Source organism: Myodes glareolus, chromosome 21 (genome assembly GCF_982192425.1).
Source record: "Myodes glareolus chromosome 21, mMyoGla1.1, whole genome shotgun sequence".
Taxonomy (NCBI): domain Eukaryota; kingdom Metazoa; phylum Chordata; class Mammalia; order Rodentia; family Cricetidae; genus Myodes; species Myodes glareolus.
This window is the reverse complement of record NC_142046.1, coordinates 17,404,355-17,424,357: the sequence shown is the minus strand read 5'-3', so window position 1 is coordinate 17,424,357 and position 20,003 is coordinate 17,404,355. Positions and strand designations below refer to the sequence as shown.

The following is a 20,003-nucleotide window of genomic DNA, read 5'->3' as shown; positions in this document are numbered from 1 at the left end:
AGATGGTATTGTTCCCAAGTAGTTCCCAGTATCCTTTGTCTGAGCTCCTTCCAGAAGCCTCCTTGAAGGCAGTGGCATTTGGGCTGGGCCTCGAAGGATGGACCACAGCAAATGTGACATCTTTTTCCAGAAGAAGCACGGCAGCCATTCACAGGGGCAGCAAGAGGCAGGAGAGGCCGTCCAGGAAGAGCAGCTCGATTCCCCTCAGAGCGCTAAGAGACAGGAGCAGTCAGCCCCACAAACAGCTGTACTATAAATTGAGATGTGAAGGTGAATGTGTACCTTGCTTTCAAGTCCTGAGATCCCATAAGGCTTTAAGTGCTGAGATGGGCAGTATCGACCTGGCCAGCAAGAAGGCATCCTGCCTCTCTTCCCATTTGTCTCCACCTGTGGGTCTGAAGGGTTTGTGGTGCTACCCCACCTTCGTGCTCTGGCCCCTGAGCAGTGAAGCTAAGCCTCTATCCTAAGGATTTTTGTTCCTAGAAGGGAGTCTTTTTCAAATTCAGAAAGAAAAAAAATTCAGCAAGGAGACCTGTCATTCACAACACACCTTCCTTGCTGGTAATTGGATTAGATTCTGAGAAAATGACCCAGCCCACTGCGGCATCCCCGGCAGCATCCTCAGCACCTTCGCTCCCTGCCCCCCTCGCCCCTGGTGAGCATACATTCTCACATAAGCCGGAGCCAGTTTCCTGAAAATGAAATGTGCTGGCAGCTGGCCGCACCAAAACTGTTTTTCTTTGACGCTCTCTGGAATCGTGCTGAATAATAGAGTCCCATCTTGAGGCTACACTCCATTCAACAATGCCCGTAAGGATGTAAAACAGCGATTCTTCATTTGCTGGGTGATTGATTCCTGACTCTGCGTTCTGAATGTGCGTGTTTGCCGAGCAGTCATCTGCCTATGATATTGTGGGGGTGATGGATGGCATATGCGGTGGGGAGAAGGCTCGGCACAGAGCCTAGAGCAGCTTCCTACCCCTTCATTCCACACTTGGAACACCAACACTGTCAGCAAGGACACTTCAGGGGACTCTAGGGGAGGGAATTTACACCCTAGGCGGGCCTGGCATCGTTCTGGATTCATCTCTTGCTGTGTGCAATTCCCTAACGATGTCAGTCACTCCCCAATGTAGAATGGAAACAGGCCCCACCCTTAAACACAGAGAGAAATGGCCCCCAGCCCTATGCCTGCCCTGATCTGTGTACCCCACGGTCAGAGTTCTGCTGGAAGAGGGTAAAGAGAATGTTTACCCAGCCGCCCTGCTTTGTTTGGGGAGTTCTTGGTCCTACCGATCTGATGCTGGTGATTAGCTGGTAAATCAGGCTTGGGCCACTCCTGCCTCCCCGGGTGGTGCTGTGGGAAAGGTCAGCCTGGCTGATGAGCAGACAAATGAAACCTCCCGACATCTGCTGCAGCTCTCGCCTTGAACTTGTTACCCTTTTGACAGGTGCAAAACATGTCTCAATCCATAGAAGTCTTGGACAGGCGGACTCAGAGAGATCTGCAGTACGTGGAGAAGATGGAGAACCAAATGAAAGGCCTGGAGTCCAAGTTCAAGCAGGTGGAGGAGAGCCATAAGCAACACCTGGCCAGGCAGTTCAAGGTATGCGTGTCCCTCCTGGAGCTCTACCCCCGCCCCCACTCCTCCTCTCTCCTCCCTCTTCCCCGTCCTTCCCCACTCCTTCTCTCTTCCTCCCCTCATCCTCCTCTTCCTCTATTACCCTTTCTCCTCACCCCTCCTCCCCTCCTCCTCCTTTTCCTAAGTCAGATCTTCCCCTTCTGGCTTCCCTTTCCCCACAGAGGTAGTGACTGGGCACCTAGGGGACAAGTGAGGTCTGTCCTCTGCCCTGCAAAGCTGTGCCCCTCTGGGAGGAGAGAGACCCCCCCACTCTGGCCACTGGAGGGTTTGGGGCTTGATCAGCCCCTTCATCATACACTGGCCCCTCTCTCCAGGGGTCCCAGGCCCCCTGCTCCTCTGACTGAGGCGTATTAGCCAGGCAGGGTATCGTTAGACGCCCTCAGCATTCCATGGCTGCTGCAGGTAAATCACATTAGCCGAGGATTAGCGTAATTGATTAGAGCCATTTCTGGGCCCAGATCACTCAGGGCAGTTTTTCACTTCTGACCTAATTTAGCTGTGACAAGGCACACTGTAGATGCAGCTGCGTTAAGTGTTCTGTGTCTCCAGGTGACCCTGGTCATTTAAAACCTCAGTTCCTTTGACCTGAAATTATATATACATATGTACAAGTATGTATATATACACGACTCTCCACTAGGACTAGGCTGGGAATTATCTGCCACCTTAATTAAGGTGTTCATGCATGTTAATTAGAAATCAGGCCCAGATGTAAATGAACAGGTCAAATTACACAGCCACTTGGCTGGAAACTGCTGAGCCCTTGTCCCATCCTCCCTTCCTTGTATGCTAATGTTATCCTTTGATGCACTCCCTACGTGAAGCAGGAACTAATTCTCCTTTTAAAAGCAGTGCATTAGGTAGGCAAAATGGCAAGCTAATGAAGTTGTAAATCTATAATATAAATAAAATAATAGCAGACAAATGACATTGAGGCAGAATAAGACAGTGATTGTTGTCCCAGGCAGGGGAACACTGTGCCCCTTTTTCTGATGTACCATCATGACTTAACCTTGGAGAGAGATTCTTGACCTTACAGACCAAAAAGAGTTGTGTCTCTCCTGGCCAGCATCTGCCCTCCTGTGCTCAGCAGACTGTGAAGACAGAGGTGTCTTCAGCGACATGAGGTAGCTCCCCTTGGAGAGTGTCGTCCACAGAGCACCTCTGAGTTCCAAAGTTGGGGACTCTGAGACTCTGGGACAGCAAAAGCAAGCCCTTGCCTTTGGCACTGTAGTCACTGCGTGAAGGAGTTCCAGCAGAAACCTGAGGGATGCCCTTCACCATTTGAGTAGCTTGCTTTCCTGTCGTTAAAGTGTGATTTTTCTTACATGACCATGCAAATACGTGTCTTTTAATGGCTGTTTAAGGCAGGCTAGTGAGCTAGCTTTTCAACGGTGTTTCATTTTCTTGCTTGCAGGGCTAACTTAAGAGTTTTTTCAATGCGCCACTGACTGAAGATGCAGTCCCCCCATGTAACCATGAGAGAGCCAGAGAGCTTTTTGCACCATGCATTTTTACGATTCTTTTCCAATCCCTAGCACCATTTCACTAAGGAACCTTGAATCCAACCAGGATCCTCCTTTTGCATGTGATTCTAGATGCATCCATGAATAGTTTGAACCCTTGTCAATGCACTTTTTGAAAAAGAAAGAAAAAAAAAGAACCACAAACTTTGTGTATGTGACCTAAAGCATGTAACCTTAAGATGTTGCATTCTCGACTGACAAATAAAGAGCTTTCCCAAATATGCTGGTGTTCTGAGGACTGTTTAATACGCTATCCTGACTCACTGGGACCAGATAACTGATGGATTACTAAAGCGGGAGTGTGCACACCTTCCCTCTCATAGGGAGAAGCCAGGCCAAGGCAGGGTATTTCAAGTTCTTGCATGCATCGCACTGAACCAGCTTATTTTAACCTTGCAGGCAATAAAAACGAAAATGGATGAACTTAGGCCTTTGATTCCTGTGTTGGAAGAGTACAAGGCCGATGCCAAATTGGTATTGCAGTTTAAGGAGGAGGTCCAGAATCTGACGTCAGTGCTTAACGAGCTGCAAGAGGAAATTGGCGCCTATGACTACGATGAACTTCAGAACAGAGTGTCCAATCTTGAAGAAAGGCTCCGTGCATGCATGCAAAAACTAGGTAGGCCCAGCGCCCTGCAGGTGTGGCACTGCCTGGCCCGACTCTGCCACACATGCAGGTGTAGGGAGTGGTGCTGAAGCCACAGTGCCTGCCTGGCCTCAGCAGGTGATGGCTGCAGCCGGGCTTCTGGGTAGGGCCACCCAGAGAGAGCATCAAGGAGTGCAGACAACACCCACCCCAGGGCGTCACCCATGTGCAAGCCCCATGCCAAAGCCAGTTCTAGACCCCAGTGAAGCTCACATCATTTGTTGAGAGAGAGAGAGAGAGAGAGAGAGAGAGAGAGAGAGAGAGAGAAAAGGAAAAGAAAGAAAAGAAAAAGATATTAGATGCCACATACTGTCTGTCAGATGGGTGTGTGTTTGTGTGCACAGGTATGAATGCTTAATATGCATGTGTGTGGTTCATACATGTGTTTTTAGGATAACTTTAATAGGGCTGGAAACACATCTCCATCCAGGCTGAGATGAGGGCTGATAAAACCCTTGAGACAATGCATCAGGTTTAGTTGGAAGTAAAAAGAGGGGGTACAGTAGCAGCAGGTTTTGGATAGAAGTGGGGGCCCTCAGTGGCCCGAGTGGAATGGACTGATGAGCAAGGTGGCTTTCCTCTCCGAGTCATGTCCCCTACAGTCCTAAGGTAGGGAGCATCCAGGTTCTCATGCCTGCCTGACTACCCAGTCAGTGGCTTTGGCCAAACTGCACGTGTTGGCTATTCAGAGCCATTTCTAAATGGTACATTTCATGTCCTGATACCATACCAGCTTCAGCGTTCCTCCACAGAGTCTGACCAACTCATTTGTTTTTATACTATGTACTTGTAAGGGTGACTTTGTCTCCAGAAAGATTTTTTTTTTTTTGGCTCCATCTAATGCTCTGACTCTATCTCCCTTCATCCATGCTTTACAAAATTTAAAACATCCCAAAGAACAAATACTTTTTAAAAGCCTGGTGTGGGAGAAGCAAAAGGTTCCGTTGGTTAAGTGCTTCCAGAACAAGCACAAGGACCTGAGTTCAATACCCAGAACTCATGGAAAATTAATCCTAGCACAAGGGAGGGGATACAGGTGGCTCTTAGGACTTGTTGGCCAGCCCCCGTGGCTTACTTGGGAAGATGGTGAGAGATGCTGTCAAGGCGGGTGACTCCTGAGAAATGAATGATGCTTGAAGCTGTCTTCTGGCCTCACAGAGCTCATACATACACATGTGCGCCTGCACAGACCGGCACATGAGTGCAGATTCCTGGTGTCAGGTGATGGACGGGAGTATTCACTAGAAAGCTTGTCTCCTGGCTTCCAGGTGACTCCCCCGCGGCTGCTCCTGGCTTGCCCCCCAAAAGAGTGTAAAGTTTTGAGCTCCCGGTACTGATGAGGTAGGAAGCTATGATGGGTCCTGGGAACTAACTGTTTTGAAGAGACACTCACAGGGACACCAGGAAATCATCTTCCATTTTATATTCTTAGTATTGTGCCTCATAAAACCCATGACCCATAGTGGCAGGGGCTGGTAGCCTTAGTCCGTCCATGAATGGGACTGGATGACAGCCTCTTCCATTGCCTGCACATGCCCTCTAGGAGTGCCTAGGGTGCTGGGCTAAGGAACGTACTATGGGTCCCCTCTAGTCTTCCCTTGGGTTTCCTCCATGGCCTCCTTCCCAGCCTTCCCCATCAAGTATTTAGAGGTCTTCCTGGCCTCTGAAGAGCCCAGAGGCCGGATTTATTTCCCTGCAAAAGTGATTTCCACTGCCAAGTAACCGGGCAGGGTGTCATGCCTAAGAGAAACCAAGAGAATCAGGATGGAGACCGTGGTAGGACATGACCAAGGCCGCCAAGCTAATGGGCCTTTGGGAGAGGGGGGAAGCCCACACAGCTCTCCAGGTTATCTCAGCCAAGCCAGACTTCCCATCTGTCCTCGGCCTATTTTTAGCAGCTGCATGAATTTACCTTATGACTAGGATCTTGGGGCTTTCACGTGACTACCCTTGGGCTGCTAAGACACATGTGATTCGGGAATGAAGAAAGAATGAGGCCAGATAGTCCCACCCTAGGGTGCACCAGAGAGGTGGCCTAAGCGTGCAATTCTTTCCTAAGAGGGGCTTCACCAAGCATGTACTTGAAGAGAAACAGCAGCTGGGGTTGGGACAGTGGGTTCTGAACCCCAGTCTGGGAAGTCATGGGGTACCAAGCTATAAAATGGCTAAAGTAGCAAGTACTCAACAGCAGGTGCCTCTTCCGGGTCCCTACCGTCTTGCATCCCAGTGACTCCTGCTTTGCAACACAAAGGTAGAGAGTCCTTAAGCCCTAGGGTCACGATGAGAATTTACATACATTGTTCACTTCACCAGCTCTGCGCTGCCTGGCTCAGAGGAGCAGCCAGCGGTATGATAGGTCAGTAAGCAGGTGGAAGGGCAGGCAAGTGGGGGTGGGGCAGAGTTAATAAATGGAAGGACAGAGGGACAGAGGGAAGCACAGTTGACAATAGATGGGTCAATGACTGGGTGGTGGATGAGTAGATAAGCTATAAGCTGCTGACAGAAATTAGGTGGCAGATGGTTGACTGATAGGTCTATAGATAGGTTCAGCATCTGTCCCGGGCCTTCAGCTGGAAGAGTAAGGACTAAATACCTTGTGGCTTCTTAATTCAGTCTTTGCATCCATCTTGGAGAGAGGCATCATCCCCCAGCCTCCCCAGCAGCCAACTGACAGGGTGGTCATGCCCAGGATGCACTCCGTGGTGGGCACCGCGCCCTGCTGGCGCAGTGGGCGGGGCTCTGCACATGTGGCTGCTCAGTAGCTGAGTGTGACTCCTTAGACCCTCAAGCCCGGGGGGTCCTTGGTGTGTCTGCCTGCATCTCTCAAAGTCTCTCCTCAGAACCATCCTAAACTCCTGGCCCTGCACACATGCAGAAAGCAAGCGTAATTCATCTGTTCATCTTCAGGCAGCATGCTTTTCCAAGTGTCCCAGCAAGGACTTAGAATTTGAAATATCTCCCTTCTGCGCTAAGCATCGAGTTTAGACAAAACATGTCTTGGGCCTTTTCTGCAAAGTGCAATTCTCTGCAACGAGCCTTGTCCCTGGGCAGGAAAGAGGCAGTTAGCTGCCCAGAACCCTGGTGTCCCCCGAGAGGATGCTGCAAGGTCAGATCCTAGCAGCTCACCTGAGTAAAGCTAGAACCGGGGACCCCAGCACAGCTGCTCAGTGCAGCCGCTCCCCAGACTTAGGTTGTCCCGGTGCTATAGGCTCCCTTGGTCACCATTGCCATGGAGGACTAGCTGGCTGAAGCGGTATTCCTGTCGTCCATGCCAAGGGCTCTTTGGTGAAGTTTTCTGTTTTGTTTTGTTTCTTTCTGCAGTTGGGTTGGAAGTCTCCAGGCAGCTAGGGCCAACCGGGGAGGAAAGTGTATTTTTTGCCCTACTGAGGAAACGCCTTAGTAAACCTTGTGCCTCCCGCTTACGAGTTACCTGGCCACAAGTGAGCATCCACACAGTGTCCACACTAGTGGAATTCTAATTGCAGGCTCCTGCCCTGGTGGGGTACTCTGGTTTGCCATGCTGTGCTGTGCCAGGAGCAGTATGGACTCTTCAAGGGAAGTCAAAAGATACCTTCCTAACACTTGAGATGCCAGAATCGCCTGGTGGGGGCTTCACAGTGAGGCTAGTGACTCTCAGAGCTGTGTGACCACTCCCAGACGAGAGAGTTAACGTTAATCTAGCGGTGGAAGCCTAAGGGAGCAGAGCCCAGGATTCCAGCAACCTACAACAACCTAGACCAGGCCTGCCTCCTCCATTTCTTTTAAAGAGCTGTCCACTAGAGGCCTGGCCTTTCCTGGCCAGGGCAAGAAGGGAAGGATGGCTCTAGGATAATGTTCACGGGTCTGCTGTGGGCTCTGGATCCAACCCTGGGTCTGCATTAGGGCTCTTCCATCTGCATCTTGGACCTTACTCCCAGCCTGCAGACTTCTTTCCAGACAGTTCTTCTCTAGTTTCAGGGCTAAGCCCTGAGAACCGAGGCCAGGGCCAAAGCTTGAGGTCACAGACCTCTTTCCCAGCTCTGCCTCCCAGAGGTACTCATCCTGACTTAAGCTTAGCAATGGTCTGGGTTGCCCTGAGCTTTGCATCCACCCAAGAAGTGTGCAAGGCTCACGGCTTGTCGTCTTGCTTGACCAAGCATCTCCAGTCCAAGACCCTCCCCACTGGGCATTATCCTTCCTGCAGGCCTCTTCCTGAGTCCCTGAAGCTTTCTTCCACCCCCCAAGTGTATCCTGAGTGTGTGGCTGGAGAGTGGTACTTTCTAGAACTGGGTGTGCCAAGAGACTGCCAAGCCTCTGCCATGGGCTGTTTTAGATCCTGTCAGTTTGCGAGGTCTCGGCAGAACTAGTGTGGACAGAGAACTAAAAATAACTCCCTGACTTAAGGATGGCAAGCAGCCTCCAGCCCCATGGGCCCTAGGAGCTGTGCCTGCCCCAGCATCTTAGAGAGCAGGAGACACAGTGGCCACGCCTACCTACCCTCCTCAGCCAGCACTGAAGCATTGAACGGTTGACTGCCCTGGTGACTATGCACCAGGAAAACAATCCAGAGGAGGCTGGGTGTGGCTGGCAGGCTGGATCTGCTGGGCAGACTTCCTGTAGAACTCAGACATAGACCTCCTGCCACTTCCTGAGATAGCAAAACAAAACAAAACACAAAAGCAGTTGTGTCGAGTGTAGTAAGATTGTTCAAAGCTGCCGCTGGCCTGGCTGAGAGCAAAGTCCTGCACATTCTCCATCCAAGCTCACAGAAGACTAACTGGACCATCCAGGCATATTCTGGAAGGCCTGAGTTGTGTGCCCAAGCTAGTTTGCCTTCCTGGGGGTCCTGGTGATATGGTGCCTGCTTAGTGGTAACTGAAACAAATGTGGGTAACATGAAGGGTGACCTTCACTCCCCAGAGGCTCACCCTACTGACCCCAACACTTCTCAGCTGGTGAATTTGTGTACTGAAGAGACTCTTCTGAGAGCTGAGTCCCTCATTTGTTTATGGAGAAGTAGGACGAGTGGAGGAGACCCTTTACCTGGAACAGCAAGCCCCCGATGCTTTTGTTGGCACCCCAAGGGAATCTGTGGTTCAGCTGAGGTCAATAAGATGGGTGGATTGATGACATCTTTAGGGCCTAGGCATGTGTCTGGGCCCAGCCCTAGAAGCTTGGTGGGAAGTTGGGATGCTGTTCTAGAGTAAGAACAGAATAGGCCTGCCTATGGAGGCAAGGAAGGCTACGGTCAGGGTTAGGCATCCAAGCTGGGCTGGGTATCCCCCTGAAACTGTGTCATGATCAGATGATATACAGAAAGATGGTAGATTTCTTCAGGAGAAGCTATCCAACTGCAAAGGGACCTCCAATGGGTTTGGGACAGGTCTAGAGTCAGTTGGCATCTCGGAAAACTTTAATATGTGGCTGAGTCATGTGCTGGCCTCAAGCACAGCATGCCACTGGGTGGGAAGGATGCCTTCCACATGGGTCTTCTGCCATGCCACCTGTGCATGCCAATTTCTTTGGACCTTAACCTCCAGGCAGTTCATAGATCATACCTCCAGGATCAGTGGGAGACCTTCTATGAGATATTACAGGGACCAGCTGCTCTGTGGATGGTAGGATGGGTTCTGGGAAGAGGACTTGCAAAAGGGTTGGCTTCTGTTGGCGTCTTTCAGTGCCCACCCATTTTGGAAGGAGCCTCTGTCTCCTGGCAACCCAACACCCACCCCAAGTCAACAGGAGCGAAGGAAGAAAAAGTAGGAGTGAGGGGTGGAGTCCAGCTTGGGCATCTGGCTTCCCCTGCCCAGCCTCTACAGGCAGCTCACAATGAACTCATTCGAACCTCAGAAGCATGCAGTTATGCAAGTGTGTGTGTGTGTGTGTGTGTGTGTGTGTGTGTGTGTGTGTGTGCGCGCACGCACACGTGTGAAGGAAATTTTTCTACAGACCCATCAGGATCCTCACTTCCAACTCCTGCCAACACTGGGCAACCTTGACCTCCCACAATACCCTTCTTTTTCCTTTCCCTTTTCTTGGTGTCTCCTCCAAGCCCAGGGCTTGGGTAAGGCAGAGCAGTGTGCACAGAGGCCAAGTGGGCATGCTTTGTGCTCAGCAATGGGCCTCTCAGACCCTGCACCCAAGACCTCCATGGAGCCTCGAGCCACAAAAGCAAGTGCTAGTGCGGGAAAACTCAAGTTCCCCCTGGAAGGGGAGGTGCCTTTGAGGAAGGGACAGAAGAGTAGGCACAGTGGTGGCACTTCTTCTCCTAGTCTGGGCAGGAGTGCCAGCGCTGGGGCATTGGTGGGGATCCAGGCCTGGAGTGGCTTTCAATCCTACTGAGCCTTCCTCTGTCCAAGGTCCCCTCTGTGCTGGCTCTTGAGCCGAGCCGAGCAGTTCACCTTGTCGGTTTTGTACAATGCCTCTGTGGACATGCTTCACCCCCATTTCAGGCTTGGGGAGATGCTGCTGGGTGCGGGAGCATGGCAAGCTGCACCTTCCCCTGGGCTTGACCCTCCCCACTCCATGTAGGATTATCTCTGCTTCCCTGTGGTCTCAGGCTAAGTCTCTCACAATCTCGCCTAAGCACCTGGATCTTCTCTGAACTTTGCAGAAGCTGTGTATGTATGCTAATGTGGCCCTTGGGGGGTATCTTATAGACTTGGGGGGCGGGTCACACTCAGGCCTGACCTGGTGGGATGGAAAAGAGGAGTCCTACACAACAGGCTCAACCTGGAGGCTGAGAGCGGGCAAGAGAGCTGCAGGCTAAGGCAGGAATGCTGGGTCCCAGCCTCCACCACTCCTGAATGACCAAGTTGTGGCTCTGAGGTCATCTCTGGCCATCTGTGAGGTGGTAGGGCTGCAGGGGTCACATCCAAGATCCCATAGAGCACGATGCTCAACTCCCAGCCCTCCTGCCAGGGGCCATTCTTCCTGAGAGCATGAAAAACCCACAGATACTCCCCTCCCCCCGCACAGGCACACACATAGCAGGACAGCAGCAAGCCTCCACCTGCCTCCATCGGGGGTGGTTCTAGGACAGACACATGCACAAGGGAGGACAGACACGTGCACAAGGAAGGTGCTCCCATAGTGTGGGGTGCTGTTATGGGCTGTTAGGATTGTCTTTCTGTTTTGGTGAATCCTGCTTGGGTGCAATGTCTCCCATGAAGCCTAAATTCCCTCCTGCTGCCTGCCATGCTGCCTAAGTTCCAGCAGTCAGAGAGAACTCTTTTGTCCCACTTCCCAGAGAAGACCGAGGCTTGTTGTGACCAACTCTCTCTTGTTACTGGGGCTGCCCTGGCCTCTTGTTCCCAAGGAATCATGAGACCCAGGAGGGCAACCATTCACTGCTATGCCCTGCCCATGCTGGCCTTAATTGCTCCCTCTGGAGGAAGTGGTGGCTCCTCATGGCCACTGGTGAGACTTGTTTAAGTGATATTATGGGCTGTTGGGCACCAGATCTGGAGGGGAAGAAGATGAAGCCCCCCAAGCCCAGATGTGCCCTTGGGGGGAGGGGTCCAAGGTTCTCAGTCGCCTGTTTGTTCTGACCCATGCGCACTCTGTTCCAGCCTGCGGGAAGCTGACGGGTATAAGTGACCCGGTGACTGTCAAGACCTCTGGCTCAAGGTTCGGGTCCTGGATGACAGACCCACTGGCCCCAGAAGGTGATAACAGGGTAAGTGTCCCTGGAGCTTTTAAAGGACTTAAAAGGCCTGGTCTCTGTCCCTCTCCCTAGTGCCAGCCATGTCTACCTCCCGAGCAGGCAGCTTCAGACTCTGGGTAGAGCCAGAGTCTCCCAAGGGCTTCTTCCCAGGAAAACTGGTAGAGAACCCCATACAAACACAAGTGGCAGACAATGGGATGGGGAGGCTGCCCATTTGAGGATGGTGGTGGCGGTTGTGGAAGTTATAGTGGCTCTGCCCAGTGGCTGAGCAGGTACTCAGGCATCTCCTGTGCTGACCGCTCCAGGCAGTTCCCATCGCTGCCTCTGCTTCCGGGGATAGAATCTATTAGGCCTTTCTTGTTTTAATGACAGCTGATTTGTACTCATTTGCCATTCCTTTCATGGCTGATAGAAGCTCTGTGTTTCTTTTTGATTTTGAGAAGAGGCTGGGTTCCTTTTTCCTGGGTGTTTCCCCCCTGGGCAAACAGCAGAAAAGAAAAATGAGCCAGCCTCCCATTTTTGCCTACTTCTCCTTCCTGGAGACTGGGCTGTGGTCTCAGTCTCCTTAGGAACTGGGCGTTGGGAGTCAGAGACTGGGAGGCCCCTTGATGGAGGAGGCCTGCCTGGAAGGAGCAGCCACAGCCTTCAGGAAGCTCTAAGGGAACTGGAAGGGGTGCTTCTGTGAATCATGGTCCTTTGATGTCATGCAGTGACAATCGCAGCAGCCGGGATGAGCCTCCCAGGGACCCGGCACTCCTCCCTGAGGGCTCTTGTTTTCCAAGGTTTGCAGGATAGTGGACAGAAGCAGGGAACTGGGAGCTCCTCTCTGGGCCCAGAGAAATGAGCCTGAGATCCGAGGTCCTGAAATCTTATCACAAGAGAGACTCACATCTCTCCCAAGCAAGATTGTAGTTCTGGAAACAAGAGGCAACGGAGGTGGGCAAAAGACCCTCTAGATGTGCCAGCTCTAGAGAGCAGTGCCAGTAAGGCCTCAGCCAGCTCTAGAGGGCTGGCTGGGCTGCCCTGAAGATACCATAGGGCCAGGGATGTGTGGGCATAAGTTGCATTCACACTGGTTTCTGGACCATGATGGTCTCATAGTTTCTCAACATTCTACTTTGTTTTCAGCCTCTGTGATAAAAAGCAACATAGGGAGGAGGGTTTCCTGTTACACTTTCATCATTAGGAAAAGCCAGGGCAGGAGCTCAAGCAGGAACCTGAAGGTGGAACCTGTTTGCTACCTCTGAAAGTGTTACTTCTGCCTAAGGAACTCACCCGTAGCCGAGAAATTACAACAGGAACCATGGAGGATGCCAACTGATGGCGTATGCTCAGCTAGCTCAGGACCTGTATAGTGCTGCCCACAATGGGATGAACCCCCTATCAGTTAAGGCAATCAAGATAGTCCCTTCCAGGCATGCCCATAGATCAACCTAACAAACACTCTTTATTCGGGTGATTCTAGGTTGGGGCAAGTTGAGAATTAACATAGACAATTAAAACTAACTAGAACACGTAGACTGTGCTAGTACCCACATCCCATCAGAAAAAAAAAAAAAAACCTACTTCCGCTCGAAGTTTTGTTTGGAACAACCCCTCACTACAGATGTGGATGGCGTGACTTTATGGAGAGAAAGACAGAGCCAAGACAGGAGGTGCTTAGAAAGCCATGGCCAGCATGCCAGGTTCTGTCCCAACCAGCTCTGGCTTGCAGAAAATGATATCCCTGTGTCCCCCAACCCCCTATACACGCACACATAATGCCCTCTATATAGTTTCCAGCACCAGAGCCTCCTTCCAGGCTTCTGAGAAAATATTCATACCACTCATGCAAAGGGGCCATGTCCCGACTGTGGTCCTCAGAGGCTGGTCCCTGCTGTCACTGGACCTATAAGATTCTGGACTGAGGCTCCTGATGACACCCACAAAGGACCTCTCCTCACAGCACAGAGCAGGAAAACCACCATCGACCCCACCCTGACTAGCCAAAGAGAGGAGCCTGAGTCTGGAGCCATCTGACATCACACATATGTGTGCCTCGGCCTCCGGAATGCAAGGCATAGCAAGGACAGAGGTTCACAAAACTGTCGGGATACCCATGGTTGCTTGTAGCAATTACATATCTGTTTTCTGTTTGATGACTGCTTTCCAGGAGGGGAGATTCTGGTAGCAGACATCGACATCGTGACTAGAAGGAGGAGGGACCTCAGCAGGGAAGGGGCAGGACGCTGGCTGGGAGCAGACATAATGTATTGGGTGCTGCTCTGGGCACTTTAGTCTCCAGCCATTCAGAACCACGTGCTCTCCACAGTGGCCCATGTATTCAGCCTGCTAAAGTGACATGTCGCCTCGTCCTACCATTGATCAACACCAGCAGTGTTTGTTTTGTTTTGCTCTCTTCCAATCTCCTATTCACTTTTGATCACATACTCGCAGGAGACCAATAACTCGCCACACGCGTAGGCGCGTGCACGCTCACACACACACACACACACACACACACACACATATACACAGAGAGAGAAATTGATGTTGGCTTTTTGGCTTCAGAGCAGGTCCCTATGGAGGGTTCTGTGAGAATGCCAGGGTGAAGCAGAGGGAAGAATTGTGTCAGGCCTGTGAGGAGGCCTCAGGAAGCTGCAGAGCCCCTCGTTAGTGTGTGCTGAGGGGCTGCATTGAGCTAGCTCTGTCTCCACTGCCTCTGTGTAAGCTGTTAGAACAAAATTAGCTTGGGATACCTTTGCACGGGCCTTCCTCTCTCTGTCTATCAAGCGCCAGCTGTCTACAGGCGCTGTGCTAAGAAACCTCCCTCGGCAGTGAGCCTCCTGTTTGCTTGCCACAGACTCTCGGTCCCCATCAGAGGCTAGGCCCTTTTCACCAGGGTTAGAAGCAGAAGGGCTTGGTAGGAGCTGGCTGTAGTTCCCATCTTGTGCAGACTACGTAAGTCCCTACCACACTACCACACTACCACACCTCCAGACCCCTGCAGTTCCAAAGATTCCCATTCTGGATTCCAAGGCTCACAGTCTTCTTGGACTGGGACACCCTGACAGAGCCATGTCCCACCCACCCCTCTTTCTTCTCCAGTACTGGTCCCCCACCTCAGAAGTCCAGTCTAACTTACACAAGACATCAGAGAGGGGACTTGTTTCATGCTCCCAGCACCCCCAGGAGGTTCATGTTCAGAGAGGTGGCGTTTTACTCAAACCCTGGCTTAGCTCTGTGCTTCAAGGACCTTTCCCTTCATCTAAGCAGCATCAAAGCCAGCAGATGATCCTTAGAACAGAGGGTGGAATTATCCAGAAGGCTTTAGATTATGCAGATATGCTGGTGCCTGCAGCTCTGTCTGCTGGCAGCTTAGACATCCCTTCTAATCCTTCCTCAGTGGGCGTACTTACTGGGACATTCCTGGGGCGGCTGGCATCCTGCCACTTCCTCCTAGCCTCCCACCGAGGCTCTCTCCTCCCCTTCACTAACAGCTCCCTTTAGAACATCTTTTCCAAGGCTGAATTCCTTGATGTTAGCAGTTTCAGGAGGACATTTGTCAAATGCTCACCAAGCCAGAGAGAAGAGCTAACTAAAGTCTTGTTACTAAGAAAGGCCCTTAAATAGCATCACCTAACACCTCGGCTGCATTGTAAGGTGCTGGCCAGAGGCCCTGGCAGCCCTACCCTGGCTGCCCTCCTCCCTGGAAAGCAACTAAACCTAGTACAGTTAAGCAAACCTCCCCGGCCTCAGTTTTCTCATCTGAAAATGAAGCTAGCAGCAGGGATACAACTTGGTTATGCACTAGATGGTTCAGGGAGCTCTACAAAGCCTCGGGGACCTCTGCATCGGCAGCCCAGGCCCTGGACATCCTCCCCAGGAGAGAATGGCAGAGTGGGTGAGACAGATGCAAAGTCAGCAGGCTAACTGACAAAGCAGAAAGATAAGATGCACTCAGAATCAATCCCGGATGTTAGAAGGACATCCCAGGACACCTGGGCAATGGCTACAGATTTGGGGACTTGGAAACTACTAAATCTGTAAGTTTGGACATTAGGATATGCCATCATATTACTTTTTTTCTGACCCACCGAGTTCACTCCCTGGAGAGCAGAGTTTTCAGAGATCCACTAGGCAGCTGGATAAGAGCAACGAAAGATAAAACATGGATCAGAGGAATCCTTGCTCACACATAGGTCACGGTGGGACTGGACTTGAGGCATGGTTCACGAGCTGATTTACAGTCTGGCTTGTGAAGTTACTTAGAAATAGGAGTGTGTGTTTCTCTTTTGCAGGTGGTCTGGTCAGTTATGTCAAAATTGTCAGGGGTTAGCTATTGTGGGACAGACATCAGGTCCAGAAGAGTGAAGGTGGGGTGACTTTTTTCCCACTGGTCCCCTCTACTTACGAAGCGTCTGTCTTGCCTTAAAGGCAGCTCCGCTGCTATAGGGGCTTATATAAGGGTTAATAGTGCATGATTACACTCGTGTTCTCCAAATAAAGTCATGCAATTGTGCAGACATCCTGACACCCTATACTCTGCCCTGCACCTTCAGCTGAGCATCCTTGAGTCTAGTTGGAAAAAACCATATCCCAAGCAACCTTCCTAGCGTGTGGTTGAATATTCAGCCTCTGGAGTCCACTCCCCTGATACCTCCTAATCTCTGTTGTCAGAAAATGGTGGCCCTTGTGTCTGATTTGCCAGTGTGTGGGAGACAAGACCATTTAGAGATCCTTAGACATTGGTGTCATCTTGCTACACACTGGACCCAAGAAACACAGAAACCCATCCCTAGCTCCCCACCATGGAAGGCCCACTCCAAAGCACCAAGAAGGGGCTTGCTCCAGAGGGAGAAAGAGAGGGCTTGCAGAAGGTGCTTCAAGCAGAAACTGCGAAGAAATAGAGAACTCCCTATCCCACGAGGCAGCCCGGTGAGGGCACAGTGGGTGGGAGCTCTCCCCCATAGACCAAGAGGCTCTTTGGACATGTCCTGACACTCCAGTACTCCCCTCCATTCTAATCCGTGACCCTTATCATTGAGGGATGGTCTGAGAGAGATGGGATAATAGCAGCCTCAAACGAGACTCCGTGGTTGCCGTCGTTGTCTTTAATCTCATTAAAAACAAAAGGCACATCTGCTTCTGAGCATCTGAACGGATGTCTCAGGAACACAGTTGTTGGTGTTGGGGGGGAGGTTGTTTTGTTTTGTTAACAAAAATGTCCCGCCATGCCTGAGAGCTGCCGCAGCCCTAATCCCTGCTCAGCTTTCCCAGCTATCCGTGGATAAAGCAGCTGTCTTACTGCCTGGCAGATAACGCTGCCAGGTCGCCTCTCTTAGCCCCGCCCCCTTCTCATTTGCTACAAAATTGCTTCAAATGACTAAAAGTTTTTGTTCCCAGTATAGATGGTTCTAGGGTCAATTGGCGTGCAGAGTCATCGGAAATTCATAGGAAACCACTTCCTTTGGAACCCTTCAAACTCAGCCATTTTTTCACTTGGTTGATTTCCACGGCTATGAGCCCCGTGTTCCGGTCTGAAAAGTGTTTCCCCCAGATTAGGGAATGAGCTATTACCCCCCACAGCAAACCAAAGCCCCAGTTATCTTTCGCTGCACACACACACACACACACACACACACACACACACACCCCTGCCCAGCATAGAGGATGACTCAGACTATAATTCAGTAACAGCCTGGTGGAGAGGACTCACTCACAGTGTCCCATCCTTACGCTGGGAGATGCTCCTTCCCCGTAACCTTGAGAGCCAGTTGTCATTGCAGAGAGAGCTCCCCAGTGTGTGAGCATCTACTTAGCGGCTGTACCCTTTACAAGGCTGAGTCCAGCACTGTGTCCCTGCTTTGATGACATTCCCAAGCCCTTGGCCAGGATCCAATAGTGAGCAAACAGTGTGATCATTGTCCTGTAACACGGCACCAGAGAGGGCTCCATCTGGGGTCCTGGTGGGGTTTCCCATACCAACCACTGGTGTATATTGCATAGACTGGCGATGGACTGTTTATGTGTGAGACTCCGGAGTGCCTGACTGCCTGTCCCCACTCGTGTTCCTCCACTGTGTCTTACCCTTCCTGGGAGTTTAGAAAACAGGCCTGAGTGGGGACCGGGCAGGAATCCAGTGTTCTTGAAGGCAGGACAGAAGGCTCTACAGTCTTGATGGCTCTTCCAGGTTCTTCCATTTTAAGTTCCCACACCCTTCTGCTGTGGGACACTAACGAAGTCTGCTCTCCTCACAGGTTTGGTACATGGATGGTTATCACAACAACCGCTTTGTCCGTGAGTACAAGTCCATGGTGGACTTCATGAACACAGACAATTTTACCTCGCACCGTCTCCCACACCCCTGGTCAGGCACGGGCCAGGTGGTCTACAACGGTTCCATCTATTTCAACAAATTCCAGAGTCACATCATCATCAGGTTTGACCTGAAGACAGAGACGATCCTGAAGACACGCAGCCTGGACTACGCTGGCTACAACAACATGTACCACTACGCCTGGGGTGGCCACTCAGACATCGACCTCATGGTGGACGAGAATGGGCTCTGGGCCGTCTATGCCACGAACCAGAATGCCGGCAACATTGTCATCAGCAAGCTGGATCCGGTCTCGCTGCAGATCCTGCAGACGTGGAACACCAGCTACCCCAAGCGCAGCGCCGGCGAGGCCTTCATCATCTGCGGGACCCTCTACGTCACCAACGGCTACTCAGGGGGCACCAAGGTCCACTACGCTTACCAGACCAATGCGTCGACCTACGAGTACATTGACATCCCCTTCCAGAACAAATATTCCCACATCTCCATGCTGGACTACAACCCTAAGGACCGCGCCCTGTATGCCTGGAACAACGGCCATCAGACCCTCTACAATGTCACCCTCTTCCACGTCATCCGCTCTGATGAGTTGTAGCTCCTGCTTTCCCAGAAGCCCAGGGTCCAAGTCCTCTCCCAGGGGACATTTCCATAAAATAGCTGCCAAAATGATTCCAAGAATACTCACAGCCCTGATTCTGAGAAATCAGCGTGATTCTGACGCCGAGGGATGGTGTCGCCTCTGTGTTCCTCCTATTCAGGCAGGTGGGCCACAGATTTCCGAAGAACCACCATGGATGCGGATGGAACTGCAGCCCAAGGCTCCCTGGCTGTCCCCATCCCTCCCCATCCCTCTCTGGTCAAATAACTCAAAGAAGCAAGGCGATGACTGTTGGCCCCTCTCACCCAAGAACAACCCACTGTTAGGATTGCATGGACATTTCCTTAGGTCGTGATCAGCGCGATGATGTGATGGCCATTCCCCCCCTCCCGGAGCCCCTCCCCCGGCCCCCCGCGGCGCTCAGTGTAGGCTGCTTCAGCCCACACGTATCGCAGCTGCCTTTTTCTTGACTGTGTTGTTGTCTCTTAGATTAACTGTGCTGAGACTCCCGGTAGCTCCTGGACCTGTGTCTAGTGCTTTCCCGAAGCGATGGTGGGTGTTCATAGAGTGAAGTTGCCGTACCCACGTTGTTGAACTTGCGTACCCTGTAGCTAGGTCGTGAGGTGTCCGTCTGTTATCCCCCAAGGTGGTAACTCCGTGTGCTCAATTTATGCAATGAATGTTGTCATGCGATGCCGTAGTTTGGATTGATAAGTGGATGGTTTCTGTTTCTAAAAAGAAAAAAAAAATCAGTGTTTGCCCTTATAGGAGACATAGTCAAGTTCATGTTGATAATAACCCAGTGGAATTCTTCTCTTCTTGTCAAGTTATCTGAATCATGTAACCTTGGATGGGAAGGACGCATCTTGGGAAACTCCAGTTTCCAATAGGAAGGAACTCCCCAAGGGTAGCCATGTGTGGAAAAGTCATTTTTTAAGAAAAAATAAGTAAAAGAGGGCAACTTTGTACTATTCAGTTATCTGAGGAACAATAAAGATATTAGGAGACAGCCTCGCTTTGCTTATTGTGTGATGAGAGATCTTTGCAGCGACCTTCTAGTCTGGACCCCGGCCTCCCAATCCCCAAAGCCAGAAAGAGCTTGGAGTTTCCCCCACCTTAGCTGCCCCAGGGGCTCCCACCCCTCAGTTACTGTTCTCTCCTGGAGCAGGCACCCGTGCCAGACAGCCCCAGTGCCATTGGTCGTCACCAGCTGAGACCCCACTGATGCTAAGTCAGTGAAGGTGAACCTACCTCACTTCCGGCCCAGCCTTTTCCCAAGGGTTGTCACGGATCTATGTAGGGGTGCCTAGTCCTCCCTGGGCCCCCTAGGTGTGCATATCATGGCAACTCCCAGGGGCTCAACATGCAGATAATGTCCTAGGACACCCAGATGGACCCATGTGTCTAAGGAAGTCCTGAGGTTCCTGCAGGACAAATCACAGCCCAGGCCGAGAGCCTTTGTAGGATGCCCTGGAATTTAATGCCAGCCAGGGAAGTGATGGTTTGAGAGGAGCTCTCTCTGCACATGGTTATGCGCCTGGCCTTCCACCTGACAAGATGGCTGCTGTCCTGTGTTCTGTGTGGGTTGGGGTGTGATTGCTATCTCCTCTCACCTCACCTCCACAG

General features: G+C 51.5%; 1 protein-coding gene across 2 annotated transcripts in view; it reads left to right on the top strand.

Annotated features, from left to right (window-relative positions):
• Olfm1 (olfactomedin 1) overlaps window positions 1-19,386 on the top strand; it is a 38,732-nt gene extending 19,346 nt beyond the window's left edge. For both annotated transcript variants that reach the window (XM_048431855.3, XM_087899818.1), the window contains exons 3-6: window positions 1,452-1,607; window positions 3,569-3,788; window positions 11,366-11,472; window positions 17,700-19,386. In XM_048431855.3, coding sequence (XP_048287812.1) covers window positions 1,452-1,607; window positions 3,569-3,788; window positions 11,366-11,472; window positions 17,700-18,374 — 1,158 coding nt within the window. In that variant the 3' untranslated portion in view covers window positions 18,375-19,386. The remainder of the gene's footprint in view (window positions 1-1,451; window positions 1,608-3,568; window positions 3,789-11,365; window positions 11,473-17,699) is intronic.
• The last annotated feature ends 617 nt before the right edge of the window (window positions 19,387-20,003 follow it).